The 18144-nt window shown below is 44.9% G+C and overlaps 1 protein-coding gene across 4 annotated transcripts in view; it reads left to right on the forward strand.

Moving 5' to 3' along the window:
• Positions 1 to 18144, forward strand: part of R3HDM2 (R3H domain containing 2) — a 122298-nt gene that overhangs the window by 70104 nt on the left and 34050 nt on the right. For 3 of the 4 annotated variants that reach the window (XM_066584442.1, XM_066584439.1, XM_066584440.1), the window contains exons 4-11: positions 2548 to 2589; positions 5099 to 5185; positions 6832 to 6949; positions 8338 to 8416; positions 12493 to 12552; positions 13416 to 13556; positions 15395 to 15503; positions 16981 to 17076. In XM_066584442.1, the coding sequence (XP_066440539.1) occupies positions 2548 to 2589; positions 5099 to 5185; positions 6832 to 6949; positions 8338 to 8416; positions 12493 to 12552; positions 13416 to 13556; positions 15395 to 15503; positions 16981 to 17076 (732 nt within the window). Of the gene's footprint in view, positions 1 to 2547; positions 2590 to 5098; positions 5186 to 5401; positions 5489 to 6831; positions 6950 to 8337; positions 8417 to 12492; positions 12553 to 13415; positions 13557 to 15394; positions 15504 to 16980; positions 17077 to 18144 lie in introns of those variants that run through there. The other variant, XM_066584441.1, reaches the window with a different exon arrangement.

Here is an 18144-nt window from a genome sequence, read left to right on the forward strand (position 1 = left end):
GCGTGTGATGCATTTGGTGAGAGAAGCGCGCATTTTCCATAAGATCTACTTCCAATTTTCACGCTCCTTTTGTCCTGCTCTACACTTCCTGGTTCTATATTTTTTTCCCCATGTGGTCACCATAGTAACTGGTGTTAAAACTCATCACTCTCACACGAAAATAGTATGTAAATCACATAGAATGCGATTGTTGTTATTTATTTATTTAATTAACACTCCCATAGAAAATAATAGGTGATTCTTGAAGAGGAATTGCACAAAAATAGGACATGTAGCGAGTTTTCTAACTGTTGATCCATGAGAAAAATTGCTTGTGTGTATATAAATGCGATTCTTCTCACTGCAAGTTCTGTCCATCTCGCATCCAAACAGAATCTGGGCATGAAAATCGCCCGTGCAAATGCAGGCCTAGCCGCTTTCACACGGCCGAGAGAAAATCACGCAAGCTTTGTACGTTGCGAGACGCTCATCTTGAATGACTATGAACCTTCTTCTATTGAATGGAATCGTAGACCTGAGTGATGCGGTGCTGGAAACAAATCGTGTCTTGTCTTTTTTGTTTTTGCGTTACTCAGGAACGCGTCGCTCATTATTTTCAATGAGACAGGAGAATCTATCAGACCTCTTAAGTGCTGCCCTCTCGGCAGACGGGGCCTAAGGCTGGGTTCACGCAGTGCGGATTTGCTGCGGAAATTCCGTGCAGAATTTCACCGCAACAAATCCACCTGCGGCCGCTAATCCCGTGATTAGCCAGCTATATGGACGAGATTTCTCAGAAATCTCATCCACACGGGACGGCAAATCCACCGCGGCTAAGCACGGATTTGCCGACCGCAGCATGTTCTTTTTTTTTTTTCTTTCTCCGCTGCGGACGCGCTCTCCTCTATGGGAGCGCCAGCCGCAGCGGAAGAGCGAGCGGCCGGGCCGCTTCAAAGCCGCCGCGGGTTTCGCAGCAGCGGTTCTCCCGGCAGAAATCTTGCGGTTTTTCGCTGCAGCCAAACCACGAGATTTCCGCCGAGAATCCGCCCTGTGAGAACCCAGCCTAACCTTTCCTGTAGATAGTGGTCTCTATACAAGTCATTATCGTATACACTCTGTGACCTTGTCTTTGTAGATCCTTTAGCTGGGTTTTATGTCTATGGAAGTCACCGATCAACTGATGCGTGAGCGTTCGTTTACTCATCAGCTGATCGGTGTGTCTCATTCAGCTCGAATCGGGCTAACAAATGTTAGAATGAATGCTCGTTTCTGATAATCGGACCTTGTCTCAAGATTATAGGAAACGGAGATCCCAAAGTCCAAATCCACAAACTAACTTCCAAACGCCTACCGGAAGGAGAGGACGCTTCGCTCCTGTGCATGCGCAGGTGCTGGTGGAAACTTCCATGAGTGATCTGTTTCTTGTAGGCCTTGGCAGCTTTCATAGGAGTGTGGTGCTGGGATACTTTTACGTGGCCCACCCTGTAGATGGCTTACCATTTTGTCAGTAGAAAGAGCACTTCTGGAGCTCAAATATCTGATCTGGAAGGTATAATACTCCCGGAATGATAGGAAACAACATATTGGGCAAAGAAGATATTCTAGCTGTGTTTCAGTTTTATTTCCTTTATTAGGCGTCGGGTGGATTTTTGCCGCCCTACCCAGAGCGGGCGTTCTGCTCCAGATTCCGCAGCAATAGCCACTCATAGCATGCTATGGAAGAAAATGGTTTTTCGTGTACGAGCGGAAACCAATTGTGATTTCCGCTCACTGATGAAAAGTCTCAGCATGCTCCATTTTACTGCAGTTCCTGCATGAACTGCTTTTTATTGAAGTCAATGGAAGCTGTCAGATCCATGGCCCGTCCGCGGATGGGCCACGTATTCTGTGAGAAGAGCAGGAGATTAAAAAAAAAAAATCTATACTTGACGAAGTGCTACTGAGTAAACTTTTTTTATCACCTGGTCAGGTGATGCGGAAGGTGCGCTCAGTAATGCTTCGGAGGGGAAAGGCAGTGAGCGGTGCCCTTCGTCAAGGCAGCAACGGGGAGAAGGATCTTGAATTGTTCCTCCTAAAGACACTCTGTAGCTGAAGTAGGCTGTGAACGCCGGGGGTCTGAAATCTGCTGTGGGTCCGCTGTTGAATCAGTCAGAATTGGCGCCAGTGGTGCAGACTTTGATGAATATTTACTTTTTTTTTTTTAATGCGGATCCGCAGCATTTCCGTGATGCATGAACGCACAATAAAAGGGGTTTTCCACAACTTAAAATGACCTCCCAACCACTGTCTCTCCTGGATGCTGCTGATTAGGACATGTGACTGCTGCAGCCAATCACTGGCTAAAGAAGGTCAGTGCTGTGGTCAGTGGTTGGCTGCAGCAGTCATATGACCTGGTCAGCCACCGGTAAGGACGGAGTGGTTGTCCGGTCACTTCATGCCTGTACACGGCTGCTCGCTCATAACTAGTCCATGTATGTAGGCACGATGTGTATGTTACTGCTTATCTGTTCCATTCACTGTTCCATTGTTTCTTCTCTCTCCCCTTGCGGCTTTATTCCAATGGTGTAGAGGCGGAATCCAAGCCACGGACATGCCAGGAAGAGAGCCAAGGTACACTTCAGTTTAACTCCTACCACCCACGTCTCAGAGCAAGCCCCGGCTACTTCATCTCATGTTTCCCTGTTGTATTGTGGCATAACTTCACGTTCCGCTTAGATTTCCAGTAAATTGGGTCTTTTTTTTTTTTGTGTGTTTTGCTGCGGGTTTCAGTCCTTGTATTCCAAAGATTGAAATCCGCAGCGTAAATGGACGTATCAGGGATTCAGAATCCACAGCGTGTTTCAAGTATGCTACGGATTCTGTTTGGAAAGGTGTTTTTTGTTTTTTTTTGTTTTTAATTCCTTCCACTTGGCCTGTACTGTAAAGAGTACGAGATTCGCGCAGAAAAATCTGTGTTGGCAATTCCACAGAATGTGTGAAGGCTGGTTTGGAACACATTTTATGCAGTTCATAATTAGAGATGAGCGAGCGTACTCGGTTCGGGTGTTTTTGCACTCAAGCACCGCTTTTTCCGAGTAACTGACTACTCGGACGAAAAGATTCGGGGGGCACCAGGGATGAGCGGGGGGTTGCAGAGGGGGGGGGGGGGGGGAGAGAGAGAGAGAGAGCTTCCCCTGAATCTTTTCGTCCGAGTAGTAAGTTACTCGGAAAAAGCGGTGCTCGAGTGCAAAAACACCCGGACCGAGTACGTTCACTCATCTCTATTCATAATCCATCATTCTCTACACCCGTTGAGGGAGGCAGCTCCCTTGCTCTAGCGGCTTAAGGTGGTTACAGTGCGCACACCGCGCCAATGACTGCCATCTGAAACTCTGGACTACAGGCATTACTACATAGTTTCCCTCATTGGAATGAGTGTTCTATTATAATGCGCTTTAGCGCAGAGGAAGGGACTGGTGAGCCTGAACCTCCCCCTGGTTCTGTGAGCGGCTCCTGTTCTGGTGGTCTCAAGCCAACCTTGTATTATACGGACGACTATTCATTCAGCTGGGGGGGGGGGGATTGGACCCACTGTGACCTAGAAGAGAGCGCCTTGTGAGATCTGCTCCCGTTCTGCAGACTCAGGCTGTCCTTGTATTGGATCAGTGTTTTTCAACTCCAGTCCTCAGGCACCCCAACAGGTCATGTTTTCAGGATCTCCTATAGTAAGAACACCTGCGGCAACGTCTGAGGGACCGACCATAATTACATCACATGGGCAATACTGAGGACATCCTGAAAACATGACCTGTTGGGGGACCTTGAGGTCCGGAGTTGGGGAAAACACTGTATTAGGATGGACAGCCATTCATCTGATTGCCCGGATACCAGGATACGAACTCGAGATGCTTGTAGACGGAACCATGATTATTAAAGAAAATCATTTTAAACAAGCGAAAGTCGTTCACTTTTCATTCGTCATTCATTGTCTGCAGGCATAAAAATCATGGTTGGCTCGTTGACGTATCGTTCGGATTAAATGTCGCTCGTACAGCCGTTCTTGGTCACTTATACAGCGAATGTAAAAGACTGAACGATTCTCGTTTGAACGAGCCAACGATGTATCCACCTGTCTACACAAACTGCATGAGAGCGAACGAGCCAGCGCTGACGTCACTCCCTTGTTCATACGGTGTTGGCTTGTCTAAAAGGACCCTCGGTGATCAGCTGATTGCGGCCAAGTTTGCATTATGAAAAAGCTCGTCTCAACAACCCCCTTATCTGTTGGTTTATCTTGCTATGGTTGTACAGTAATGGACATAGACTGGGCTGGGCTTTACCAAAAAACTAGGACTTGCAACTTTTCTCTGTGTGAACATTCGGTGTGCTGCTCCTACCATTAGAATTCTACTTCTCTTCCGTCTTCGTCCAATGATGTCCTATGTATAGTGGCACTGTTATTAGGTGATTGTCACTTTAGACTCGTGGTACAAATGGTGGAGGGAGGAGGGTATATGCCATCCAACTTCTGTAGAGAGGGGAAAAAAGACGGGTGGGTGTTTGCTGATGTGTCGCAAGGTGTCAAATCAAAGCCATCCGCAGTAGGCCAGAATTTGTATTGAGTGGCTATTCAGCCACCGCTTGGGGCCTCATGTGGCACAGAGTATTAGGATAGCAGAAATGCAGTCCTAAGCTCTCGCTCACGACCTGAAGGTTGCAGGTTCTATCTCTGTGTGGTTCAGGTAGCTGGCTCAAGGTTGACTCAGCCCTCCATCCTTCCAAGGTCGGTAAAATGAGTACCCAGCTTCCTGGGGGGGTGGGGGTGGTAACGATGACTGGGGAAGGCAATGACAAACCAGCCTGCAAAAACAGTCTGCCGAGAAAACCTCACAATGTGACATCACCCTAGGAGTCAGTCATGACTCGGTGCTTGCACCAGCAGACTTTACCTTTTATCTTAGCCACCACTTGAATTCAACAGAGATTTTGCAGAAGGGAGAAGTTTGCTTTCAGGGCATTCCCCCTTTTTGTCATGATACATACCATTAGGATGCATATAAAAGACATTATATAATGGAGCAAAAATTGACAATAACCTTTTTTTTTTGTATATCATATTTTTTTTATTCTTTTTCTTTAGTCAAACTCCAAGTTAAAATTGGTGAGAAGCTTAGCTGTGTGTGAAGAGTCATCTGGACCATTTGTGGATGGCCCTCTGGAGCCTCAGGTAAAATTGTCAAGCATTTTTAATTTGTCTTTAAATGGGTTTTGCAATGTTTAGTATAATTGGTGGGAGGGCAGCAGGTGGTTAAAAAAAAAAAAAAGTTATACTTGTCGCTCCAGTTCCACAACTTCCATCCTCACTGACGGGCTTTGTTGAAAAATTACAGTGGTGACGTGACAGTCCCAGCCAGTCGCTGACCTCATCGGTCTTGGCTTCAGCAGTCACATGCATGTATGCAAAGTCACTGCGGAAGCCAAAATAAACAGCCCGTGTTGAGGACGGGAGCGGCGGCGCTGGCCCATTGAGGTAACAGCAGTATAACTTTTTATTATGCCTTTTCGGCACATTTATTATATATTGGGGAGGCTCTTTAATTACGGGTACATCTTATAGGTTTTAATATTAACACAATATAGAGTTTAGGACTTACTACTTCTCACTTTTTTATTTTCTTTTGAGCAAAACTCTGCAGATAGAGGATGACATTTCTAAAGCCAGGGGTCCACAGTTTGGGATGCTTGGTGATCAACTGATTTTCTGGCGTCGCTGTCATTTGTGGTCAGCGCTGGAAGTAAGCGGCACTTAGCAGATTGCAGCAGTACATTGAATACAACAGAAGCTGTACCTGCAATACCAGTCCAGGCCACTGAACTGACAGTGGCACTGTGTGAATCCACTGATCTGCAGGGACCCTGTGCTGTAGACCCCTGCTGATTATCTGTTGGTCTAACCTGAGGATAAGTCCTCTATAGAGAAAACATTCAAGGTCCCAGATGACCTTTTTAACCCTTTCATGACAAATAGTCATTAATGCTCCTTTGCCAAGGTCGCATTCTGTAGTTCTGGTATTCCCACATTCAAAAAAAATCATATCTCTTTTTTTTTTATTATTTTTCTGGTGACCTCTACATGAAGGTTTGTTTTTGGCAGGACTAGTTCTGTTCTTCAAAGTCGACATTTAACATACTACAATTGCACCATGTGGGAGGGGAGGGTTGATTTTACTGTGTACATAGTGCAAAAAAATGACATTGTCTTTATTCTGTAGGTCCATAAGAGTACAGCGATTCCATAATTATTTAGTATTTTTGTTTGTTTTTTTATATAGTAATACTTGAAAGGGGAAAAAAAACAACTTTTTGTCTTAAAAAGCATTTTAAATGCTGCTGTCAGATCTGACAGCGACATTTAAAGGGTTAATAGCCCTGTTCCGAATTTTCTATATCAGGGCTGTTGCAGGCGGGTGTTGGCTGTCAAAGGCAGTCGATATCTGCCATGTATGTAAGGAGTTCGGCTCCCGAGACCGGATAGCTGTTTACGTTTTTACTGCACTGCGTATATGCAGTTAGGACATAAATAGTCATATATGTGTCCTGAAGGGGTTAATGGACCTTCACGTGTCTGTTTTTATGCAGGATACATTTGTAGGATTCTGTATAAACCTGAAAAAATAGACTTCACCATGCTGCGTGTCACATTCTGGTGCTCATGTCCACTACAAGCATAGCCATAGGGGAGACTAGTTCTGCACATACGGCACCAAGAGAGCATAGCATGTCTCTGTGTACTGAAGTACAGTCTCTATATCATGAGGGGTATTGGGGCACCCTTCTGTAGTTTCTGTAACTGAACTTTTGTTCTTTTTGTAGGATGTCATTCAGTTGCATATCAGCTGCCCGTCTGATAAGGAAGAGAAGTCCTGCAAAGATGGGTCTGAGAAGGAGGAGAAAAATAAAGAGAAGGGGCCAAAGAAAATGTTGTCTAGAGGTTTGTACACATTTTATCTACCGTGTAGTTGTATAGAATGTGATGGTACAGAAGTTGGTCTTGGATAAGGCAATAGTTTAAGGAGGGTTTCACAATGCCAAGGAAAATACATAAAAAAATGTATTTTTCAGCAAAACACCATGTGGCCACATTTAACATTTTTAAAGGGGTTTTCTGAAAGTTTTCAAAAACTTGCTAAGGGCAGGTAATGATTTATCCAGTACTTTACTTTAATTGTCTTACCACCCCAGTACAGCTACCCCGCTTTTGGGAGCTCCTATAGCAGCCACACGCTATACACCAATTCTATAACTGTTGCAGCCAATCTCTGGCCTCAGTAGTCACATGCCATTCATGCACACATGATCACTGAGGCTAGCGATTGGCTGCAGCAGTCACATGACTGAGTGGCACATGACTGCTGCAGAGGATTTAACTGGTGAGAAGTTTATTAAATTATTACACTCGCTGCCCTTAGCAAGTGTTTGAAGAGTCCTTGAAAACCCATTTTAATGTCCGTAGGTTTTTGGGCCTGTCTTAGGCCTCATGTCCACGGGGAAAATCAGGCCCGCTCCGGATTCTCCATGTAGAATCCGTAGTGGGTCCCTCCTGCCCCGCGGACATGAGCGCTTAAAATAGGAATAAATCAGAATTAACTTACCTCTCACACGCTCCGGATACTTGCTTCGCTGCGGCGTCATCTTCTCTCGTCGTGGCTGGATCTTCTTTCTTCGGCTCGGCGGATGTGCATGATGACGTCGGTGATGTGCCCCGCGCATGCGCCGGGCCGAAGCAAAATGATCCGGCCGCGACTGAGAGAAGATGGCGCCGAGGCGAAGAGAAGAACCGGAGCGTGTGAGTAAAATCTGATTTTTGTGTCCCGCGGATCCGGACGGCTTCCATAGGCTTCAATAGAAGCCCGCGGGAGCCGTCCCCGCGGGAGACCCGCATGAAAATGGAGCATGGTCCAGATTTTTTCATGCTCCATTTTTTTTAAAATCACTTTTATTGACGATCCGCGGGTATTTATCTACCCGCGGGTGGTCAATGCATCCCTATGGGGTGCGGATCCGCGCGCGGGAGAAGAGTTAAAATCAGCTGCGGATTTTAATTCTTATTTTGCTTGTGGACATGAGCCCTTATTGTGTGGTTCCGCCAACCCCCTCCAATCACTTCAATGGAGGGTTCATGGAAATAGGTGCAAAGCGTCAGAAACACTCCTGACTTTTTGTAGGAACTGCATCGCATGGATTTCCCTTTCCCTCCGAGTATTTACCAAATGTCTTAAGCAATGACCATTTCTCCACCTATTTTGTATAGAGTACTTGTATGACATTTCATTAGTCCCCAGTCCTTAATGTATGGTACGTTTATTTTCATTCTTACAGATTCTAGCCAAGAGTACACAGACTCTACTGGAATAGACGTACATGAATTTTTAGTGAACACACTGAAGAATAACCCAAGGTAGTTTTTATTTCAGTTTTTTTAATATTGCCATAGATAAATCACATATGTATTTTATTTACTTCCTAGAGGACAGTATTAGATATGGGGTTGTTTTTTTTTAAAGAGTGTGTCCAGGTATAAACTATTGATGGCCCATCAGCCAATGTCTGACACATGAGGTCCCCACCAATCTGCTATTTGCTGGGTTGGTGCAGGGAGCACACAGCTCTGTACTCGCTGCAGCTTGCCAGTCTTAGTACTACAGCTAAAGTTCCCACTTGAAGTGAAAGAGAGCTTGACTTGCAATACCGAGCCTCGCCACTGCAGGGAGTACGGAGCTGTCTGCCTGAGCACACCAGCCTGATGAACAGCTGGTCAGTGCGGATCCTCACTGATCTACTATGTATGTTTACAACCAAAGGACTAAAGTCACTCCACAACCCCTTTAATGCTTGTGGGGTGACTTGGTCCTTAGTCCTCATTAGATCTCTATAAAAACGGGTTCATACAGATATAATGTAGTGCCATATGCTGAAGGAGTAATGCTGGTTGTAGTATGCTGATGGATGATAACGTAATGAAGGAGGCCTCCATCTCAACTGCTCAGAACAGAAGTGGCAAATGCAAACTAATCCGTAGAAGCCACAAAGCGAGACTTGGCTTTTCTTGGTGATGAACACTGGGCAGTTCGTGCTGCGTTATCTGACGGGGGAGGCAGAAGGCTTTAGTGAAATATTATAGGAAAAAGCATTAGTGAGTCCTTCTTAAAGGAAATCTTTGGGCCTGGATAAAGAAAGATGGCCGCACCGCTCCTCTGATACCTGATGCTCACTGTTGAACACTATGCATTGGTAGTCACTAAATACTGCCCCTACTGGCCAGTGCTGCTCATGTGGAAAGCACTAGTTAATTAAAGTGTAGTGTCGTAGACTAACGATCCATACTAGCGCACAGTTTGCATCAAGTAGTCAGAGAAGCTAGCAAGTTTTGATTGCTATGTGTCTGTGCTGAGACTCTTGCCGATGGCTAGAACAAAGCAGCTGAAGCGCTCATGCTAGGGCTGTCGCTACCCATTAGCTGAAGACAGGCTTAATAGAAAGTCTGTAGGCCCATCTTCAGGTTGTGAGCTTTGACGGCGCTCAAATGAGTTCTTTAGTCATTTTCTTCCTGTGATCGGTGGGGATCTCTGCATCCGGATACCCAGCGATCAAAACTTTTGACATGTCCCTATGGCAAGTCAAACTTCTTTTTTTTTTTTGAAAGTACAGTTACATTTTTGACACTTGTTGAAGGTCCACTCTAAAGTGCTAGTGTCACCCGTGGCATCTGCTTGCTGTTCTTGGTTTTACAGAGAAGGCTTGAAAAATGAATGTAGTGAGCAGATTAGTTGCTATAGGTAAAACGTGCACCACTGGCGTAACTATAGGGGATGCGGTTTCACACAGGCCCAGGAGCCTTAGGGGGGCCATAAGGCCCCTCTTCTCCACATAGGGAGCCCAGTACTATGAATAAACCATTATACTGTGTTTCCCTGAAAATAAGACACTGTCTTATATTTTTTTTGCCCCAAAAAGGGCACAGTGTCTTATTTTGGGGGAGGCCTTTTACATACCTGGTCCGCGGCGTCCCAATTCTGTCCTCCTGGTCTTACAGACGCCTTCTGCTGGCGACGGGGCTTTGCGAGGTCCCAGCGGTGGCGGTGGCAAGGTCCCAGCGGTGTCCTCTTCTGTCTCACAGCTGCCTTTTGCTGGCGACGGGGCTTTGAATACCCCGCCTCCACTAAAGTGAGCGCTGTGATTGGCTTATCGAGCGCTGGCAGCCAATCACAGTCGGCGCTCGATGAGCCAATCACAGCCATTCAGTAATTTAATTTACTGAATGGCTGTGATTGGCTCATCGGGCGCCGGCTGTGATTTGGCTGCCGGCGCTTGATCTGCCAATCACAACATTTGCTTTGCTGGAGGCGGGGTATTCAAAGCCCCGTCGCTAGCAAAAGGCAGCTGTGAGACAGAAGAGGACACCGCTGGGACCTTGCCACCGCTGGGACCTTGCCGCACTAGAGTTCAATATAGGTGGCTCAGTCTTCTGTTGTTGGCATTGATGCTACTGAAAAAACCCTCATTCTTGTCAATCCAAACATCTTGGAGGCACCTATCTATATATAAACCTAGATGAGCAGCTGTCTATCGTCTGTTCCCCTGTTCGCCTAATGTTTCTCAGTCTGTCACTAGTGCTCCCAACTAGCGCGTCTCGTGGCTCCCGTCCCAGTCGTACCGGTGGAGTTGTCATTATTAGCACTGATAACATTGGTGGTTATAGCAACTGATCTTTTTGGAAGAAATTCACTGCTGTGAAGCCTGAAGATAGGTTTGCAGCCCAGTTCATGAGTTATGCATGGTCTGATAGACTTGCTGAAGTTTGAGAGAGTCTCTTGCAAGTGCTGTACATAATTTTCCATTGTCTCCCGCAACATAGTAACATACACTGAATGGCCGCTTTTATTAAAGACACCAGCACTTTCACGATTGGAGCTTTTCTGTATGAAAATCAGACCCGCATGCAGCATAAGATCCAACGAGCAAGCTTTCCGTGGATCATTTTCAGTCTGAAACCACATTACTTTGGACAAATGGAGCAACTTTGAGTGAGACGCAGTCATCGGTGCTGGACTAGCAGGGGGCCCGATTTGCTAAAACCGCTAACCTTGTGCTATGTTCTCATGCATCGGTATTGAGAGCATACAGGGATTCGTATCGCTAAGCAAAAATATCCAGCGAAAGGGGTTTCTCTTGATATAAACCAAGGAAAGGGATCAGAGGAGGATGTCAAGAATCTTTCTGATGAACAGGCTGCGTACAGTCAAGCAAATTGTAGCCGAATACAGAATACAACACTCGTACTCCACCAAATATTCATGAATATACACCTCGTCGTTTCTTGGTGCGCATAGGTTATTGGCACAGATGACCAGTTAGTGCGCCATTGTGGTCTAACAGATCCAAAATAGCAAGACTAGCGCTGGCAAAGGAGTGCAAAAATGAGAAGTGTAAATACATCACTGGGTCAGATGAATCCAGATTTTTGTTGTACCGTGCTGATGGAAAGGTCAGAATTCTGCACAAGCAGCATGAATGGATGACCCCTTCATGTCAGCTGTTCAGAGCATATCAGTACCTCCATATAATATGCAGCAATTCCAAGAAGCCACCATGACTACATGGGCCAATATTCTCGGAGAACAATTTCAGCACCTAGTGGAATCTATGCTATGACGAAATGGGGAGGAAGATGCAGTGTATTACTATGTGGGGGTCTAATAATGTTGACCATTCATTGTGTCATGTAAAGCTACATACACAAAGAATGAGGTTAAGGCCCTTTTACACGCAAAGATAATCGCTCAAACTGCCGAAAGATTTAACGACTGTTTTGCATAAAATTACTTGCACAGATTATCCCTCTATTTCCCTCATTGGCTAAGTAATCTCAGTAGCAGTGCCAGCATGTGTTTAGTGCGAGGGATTATCTGCCCAGTGGGATTCCATTGTTCTCTCCTGGCATCTGTTTGCCTTGCATAATCAATAGACTCATTGTGTATGAAAGGTAAACAAATCCATCATGGAGTCTTTTGAAAGACCAAGCGAAATGCATTTAAACGAAGAAATTCGCTCAGTCTATCAGCAGCTTCAAGGATGGATTTTGTGCGGGCTGAAATCCATCGTTAAACGAAAAGGGCACGACTGCCGCATTTACATGTACCGATTATCGCTCACTTTCGGCCGTTTGAACGAATTTGGAGCGATTTAATCATTAAGTGTATAAGGGCCTTTAGACAAAGATGTTGATTCAGCTGGAGTTGTCCATAGATAAACACAGTGAACATTAGAAACATTCATTCATTCCACTCTTACCATCGGGGCTTCTGTTGCACGGGAAGGTCACTTTAATTTGTTCAGCACTTGTTTTTTGTTTATTTTCTGCAGTTTTCATGTTGGCATGTCATACCATGGATATACCATAGATATACTTCATGTAGTATGACTGACTGATCTAGAGATCTTGTACGCTAATCACCCAATGTTCAATCCCCTTAGGGACAGAATGATGCTGCTAAAATTAGAACAAGAAATCCTTGAATTTATTAATGACAATAGGTAAGTGTGATGCCCGGATCCTCCTCACCATTTATATGGCAAGAATAAAACTCGTATTTAACTAAACAAGCGGCAGCCTGCATATATTTAGCATGCGAGGCAGCGCGAATCCCAGAGGTTGGTGTATTTATATTTCTTGACCTATTTAGAAATCAACATCAAAGTACCATATAGATATTTTGTCTCTGTGCGATGCTACCAAATGAGGTTGTTTAAATGGAGCATCTGAATACATTTCCGAATTCAGATTCATACATGGATGCCGTCATTTTTAAAAAAATTCTCTTCAAATGCTTTTTGCTAATAGCCCTAAAATTCTTGAAGGGGCTGTCAGATGTTTTTGGTTAAAAATAGGACCTTCTATGGCAGAAAATAATTGAGCTAATACTCTCCTCTCCCGAATCCCCGCAAGTGCCCTGTTAGCAGCTCCAGGTCCCCCCTCTCTCTCCACATGAGTGTTTACAGGCTGCAGCAGCCTATCTCAGAGCCCGCTGCTCAGTTGCTGAGCTCTGTGATTGGCTGCTGCAGCGTGCAAACAACACTTCAGCGGTTCTAGGTCTTCCCAGCGACGGGGGACTTGTGGGGAGTCGGGAGAGGGAGTATTAAATCATTTATTATCTTCTGCAGTAGGACTCTTAATTTTTATCATAAAAACTATATCTCGAAAACCCCTTTTAATCATGTTGTCTTCGTTTAATTATAAACTTCTGCTAGTCCAGTCAAACTTAAATCCATAATTTAACCTCCATTTCCGTACATGAAGGGGAAATGCAGTTTTGTAAAAGAGGTTTTGCCAAGAAGAAAATTTTGGTAAAATTTTCACGTTCAGCATTAAATCTTGCCTGTTTTCTTTTGTCTTTCAGCAATCAGTTTAAGAAGTTTCCACAGATGACCTCATATCACAGGATGCTTTTGCACCGAGCTGCTGCCTACTTTGGCATGGATCATAATGTAGACCAAACAGGCAAAGCCGTCATCATTAATAAAACCAGTAACACACGAATGTATGTGGCCCGCTGCTCACTGTAACTTAACTGAATAACTATTTTACTGAATTTTGTCTGATTTTGCGAGTTACACAATCTAAGTTTTCTTCCTTTAAAAAGCTTGTCTGAGATTAAAAAAGTTTTTTTCCCAAAGGCGTCCCCCAGTGTGTAAGCATAATAAAGAGCTCTTTACTCACTTCTCCCAGCTCCCTACTCGTTGCTGGTGGCTCCAGTCAATCCGCTGATGCCCTCTTTGCAGGCTCTAGTCAGCCTGAGCTGTCTCGTAAACAGGCTGCTGCAGCCAATGGCAGGGCTCAGCGGTTGTCACTGAGCTCTGTCATTGGCTGCAGTGGCAGGCTTATGAGACGCCACAGCCTGACTGCAGCCTGTAAACCAGCAACACAGCGGAGACTCAGAGCCGCCGGCGGGGGTAAGAGCAAAGTGAGTTTTGCTGGTTTTGCACAAAAAATTGCGTTTAGTATTAACCAAAATTTGTTGTTTTTCATTCCCGGTATGCAAATATGCCACTTCCCATCAAAGATGGCATCATTCTTTCTTGGAATCAGGGCATCACTGTGGTTACCTGTCCCAGTTTGCTGCCACCCATTGTGTATCTGACATCTGCGCTGGTATATCTGAAATCTCCTAAACAGCCCCTTGGTCGCGTCTTCCAACACATTTGCAGTGCAACGGTGAAATTGAGATGTATACACCTCGCTTTATGGTGCGTTTGTGGGGAAGACTCGACTGGTGGGCGCCAAAGTGCATTCCGGATTTCAGCACTACGAACGCTGACATTGATACATGGGGTGGCAGCGAGCAGGAGAAGAGACCAGGTTTGTACAGCGACGTGCTGTCTCGGCGGGATGATGGCATATTTTCATACTCCTTGTAAAAGTAAGAACTTTGTTTAATACTAAATAGCTTTTTTTTTTTTTTTGTGGAAAACCTTGGCTGAAGCACATGGTACAAAAAAAAAATCGCCTATCCTTTGCTGCGTCACTCAGTACCAAACTGACTCTGAAAGTGACATCAGCCCAAAAACTGCGGGTCAGAAGCCTCGTGAAATGGGATGGCATGGTTAAATAGTGAAAATATGTTCTCAGATGATGAATCATGGTTCACTGTCTGGCAGTGTGATGGATAATTCTGGGTTTGACAGATGCCCGGAGAGTGCCCCCTACCAGAATACATACGGTAACATTTGGTGGAGGAGGGATAATTATAGGATTTTTCAGGGTTTGGGCTAGTGAAGGGAGATGTTAATACTATAGTATACAAAGGCAATGCTTTCAACTTCTTGTCCCAGCATGGCGGTGTGGCTGTGCGCAAACTGAGGCCCATAGAGATTAGGATCTGACAGGTTTGGCATGGAGGAACACCAACGGCCTGCAGAGTCCTGACCTCCATCCCAGCCAACACTTTTGGGATAAGAACACAGCAGTGCTGGACCCCTCAAATGTTCTGTTGACTGACTTGGGTTATAAATCCCTTGCTACAAAGTCTTATGGAAAGCCTTCCAAAAAAGACTTCATATTAACGTCCATGACTTTGGAATGGGATGTCCTACAAGCCCATATAGGTGTGATGTCCGCATACTGGTTACTATAGGGTATAGGTATGCGGCGGAGCTGAATGCACAAAGGGATAGGATGCTCTATATTAATTTGAGTAATGAAATGGGACATACACTTTAAGCATTCCTATATGTAGACATGCGGCTGAAGTGAACATTCCTGTCTACTCTAGACATGCCTCATGTCTGTACTGGCATGGCATATGGAATAGACTCCTTATAATTTGTACTTGACTTGTGTCGGCGCACATAGTTATATGGATTCTCCTTCTCTTATCAGACCTGAACAAAGGTTCTCAGAGCACATCAAAGATGAAAAGAGCTGCGAATTTCAACAAAGGTTCATCCTGAAGCGGGATGATGCCAGCATGGACCGTGACGATAATCAGGTAGAGCAGCAACTGCCTGTGTGTTCTAATGATCAATGTTGTGTTTATACCCCTTACTGGCAGCACGTTCACATCTGGAACTGAACAATCCACTTGCAATATCCCTTACTCTACTTTTTGCTTTCATTTGGCAGATGTAGACAGAAAAAAATACTGTGAAGGATTACAGCTGATCTGCTATATATATATATATATATATATATATATATATATATATATATATTATATAATTTTTTTTTTTTCAATTTTGGTAGTAATCTTCTTAGCAATAGTGCCCCCTCTGTGGCCCCATTTGGTAATGGTAAAATAGTGCCCCCGGTGGCACTCCATTAATACAGTAGTGTCCTACCTCCCTCTTCGGAGTCAGGATTTCCCCTGCGTGCAGTGCCTGGTATCTGGAACCTTTTGACAGGTTCAGTACTGTCTGGCATTCATCAGTGGCGGCACTGCAGCTCTGCATGGCCAACCAATGAGCCAGACCAACTTCTGGTGAGCAGTGGTGGTGAAGGGGGGGGGGGGGGAGTCTGCAGTCTGCTAGACTATCCTCTATATAGCTAAAATACATTTCCTTTAACTATAAAGTTACGGCTGCGAAAAAGCAGTAGCAGGGCAAGTCACAATTGCCGACAAGACAGTGAAGTCTTGGCACCTGCAAATTATAGGTCACATTGGCTACCATTTTGGTTGGCATCTGGAGCCCTGAGTTGTGTTGTCCTACCAATGATTAAAAATTGGCAACTATGTATTTCTATTGCAACATCACTACGTGCAAAATTGGGTCTATTTGCTAAAGCGGTAGTTTAGGGTTTTTTTCATGCAGCGCTCCGACTCTCGGGATACACGGGTTTAATACACCTTCATTCAGGCTTCTTTTAAGGAGGTCAGTAGAAATAGATTTGGTTGATGATTGTGACCCTTGTGAGATCATCTTAGCTGGTTTCTATAAAAAATGCGGTTCTTGAAAAAGGATAGTAGTCCTCACTCTTTTCTTTATACAGACCAGTGTCATTTTAACCCTTTCCAATCCACTGTCTGACCTCTGAAGGCATTATGATTTAAGCCTCTACTACTCCAATGTTGGAAGACGCCTGTCAGGGTTCTCTTACTGTATATTGCCAGCCTCTCTGCTGTCGGAGCCTATCCAACGTGTCACCTCATACAGTACTGGCTTTAGCCAGCATATAGCGCTGTTGTATAACAGCAGAAAAAGAGTAAGCCCCCCTAGGAAAACCAGGATAGAAATTGGATTGGAAAGGGTTAATAGCTGCTCATCACTCAGCACAAAGGCCAGTTACTAGAGCCGTCAATAGAGCACAACTATTTCTGACCCACTCTCAGGTTGGTACGGTGGTTCCCCTTGGCTGTCCCATGAGGTTTCTGAACCACTGCCCACTTTGCCACCCTTAAAGCGGTTTATCTCTTTCAATTCTTTTCCGCTCCTTCTTGCACCGATTACTTTGTTGTATTTGTTTTAAAGATCAGAGTTCCTTTGCAAGATGGGAGAAGGAGCAAGTCCATAGAGGAGAGAGAAGAAGAATATCAGAGAGTACGGGAAAGAATTTTTGCAAGAGAGGTAAATCTTATTTCTCAATTTAAAAAAAACAAAAAACATTCTAATCGGAAGCCTTTCCATTGTATTTTTGAAACCCCATTGAAATCAATAGGGGAAACAATCTGATCTCTTCTTCTTTTTTTTTTTTTTTATTTCGTTTTTGATTTCAGTTTCTCACCTCCAAAATTGGAGCAGAGCAACTGAAAACCCTGAACTGAGCGCTAACGCAGGTGTGAAAGCAGCCTTACTTGGGGGTTATGGATTTATTTTCTAGTCAGATTTTCAGTTTTTGTGATGCTGTTACATGGATCTACCACTGTAGCTGCCTGCAGGGGGACATACAGGAGGTAATAATAATTAAACTCCCCACCCCCCAGCAGACAGAATAGTATAGCCTCGGCTAATGCTGTGCTAATGAATCATGGGATAGATGTGAAACAAAGTAAAAAAATCTCAGTCTCAAGATGGTACCTGATGAGCATCAGACTGGAGGCTGCAGTTCATGGAAGTGACTGGCATACACAGAGGAGAACCCCAGAGTGTGATCGGCACTCTGGGGAGGGGTGCGGGCATGGAAAAATGTTTTTGGTGGAGTGGCCCTTTAAAAACCACAAGAGACAGACATACCGTATATACCGGCGTATAAGACGACTTTTGAACCCCGAAAAATCTGCTCTGAAGTCGGGGGTCGTCTTATGCGCCGGTAATACAAAAAAAAAAAAGTGTAAAAAAAAATAAATTTATTACTCACCTCCCCCGGTGTTCTGTCGCGCTCCGGCAGGATGTCGCTCGCTCCTCGTCCCCGGCGCAGCATTGCTTTCTGAATGCGGGGCTTGAAATCCCCGCTTCCAGAAAGCTAATACACACGCCGGCAGCCATGACAGCATTGAATGGCTGTGATTGGCTGAAGGCGCACGTGTTAGCAATCACACCCATTCAATGATGTCATTGAATAGTGTGATTGGCTGAAGCCACGTGTGTTTTAGCCAATCACAGCCATTCAATGATGTCATGGCTGCTGGCGTGTGTATTAGCTTTCTGGAAGCGGGGATTTCAAGCCCCGCATTCAGAAAGCAATGCTGCGCCGGG

The sequence above is a fragment of the Eleutherodactylus coqui genome, chromosome 1, assembly GCF_035609145.1.
Source record: "Eleutherodactylus coqui strain aEleCoq1 chromosome 1, aEleCoq1.hap1, whole genome shotgun sequence".
In the NCBI taxonomy this organism is placed as follows: Eukaryota; Metazoa; Chordata; class Amphibia; order Anura; family Eleutherodactylidae; genus Eleutherodactylus; species Eleutherodactylus coqui.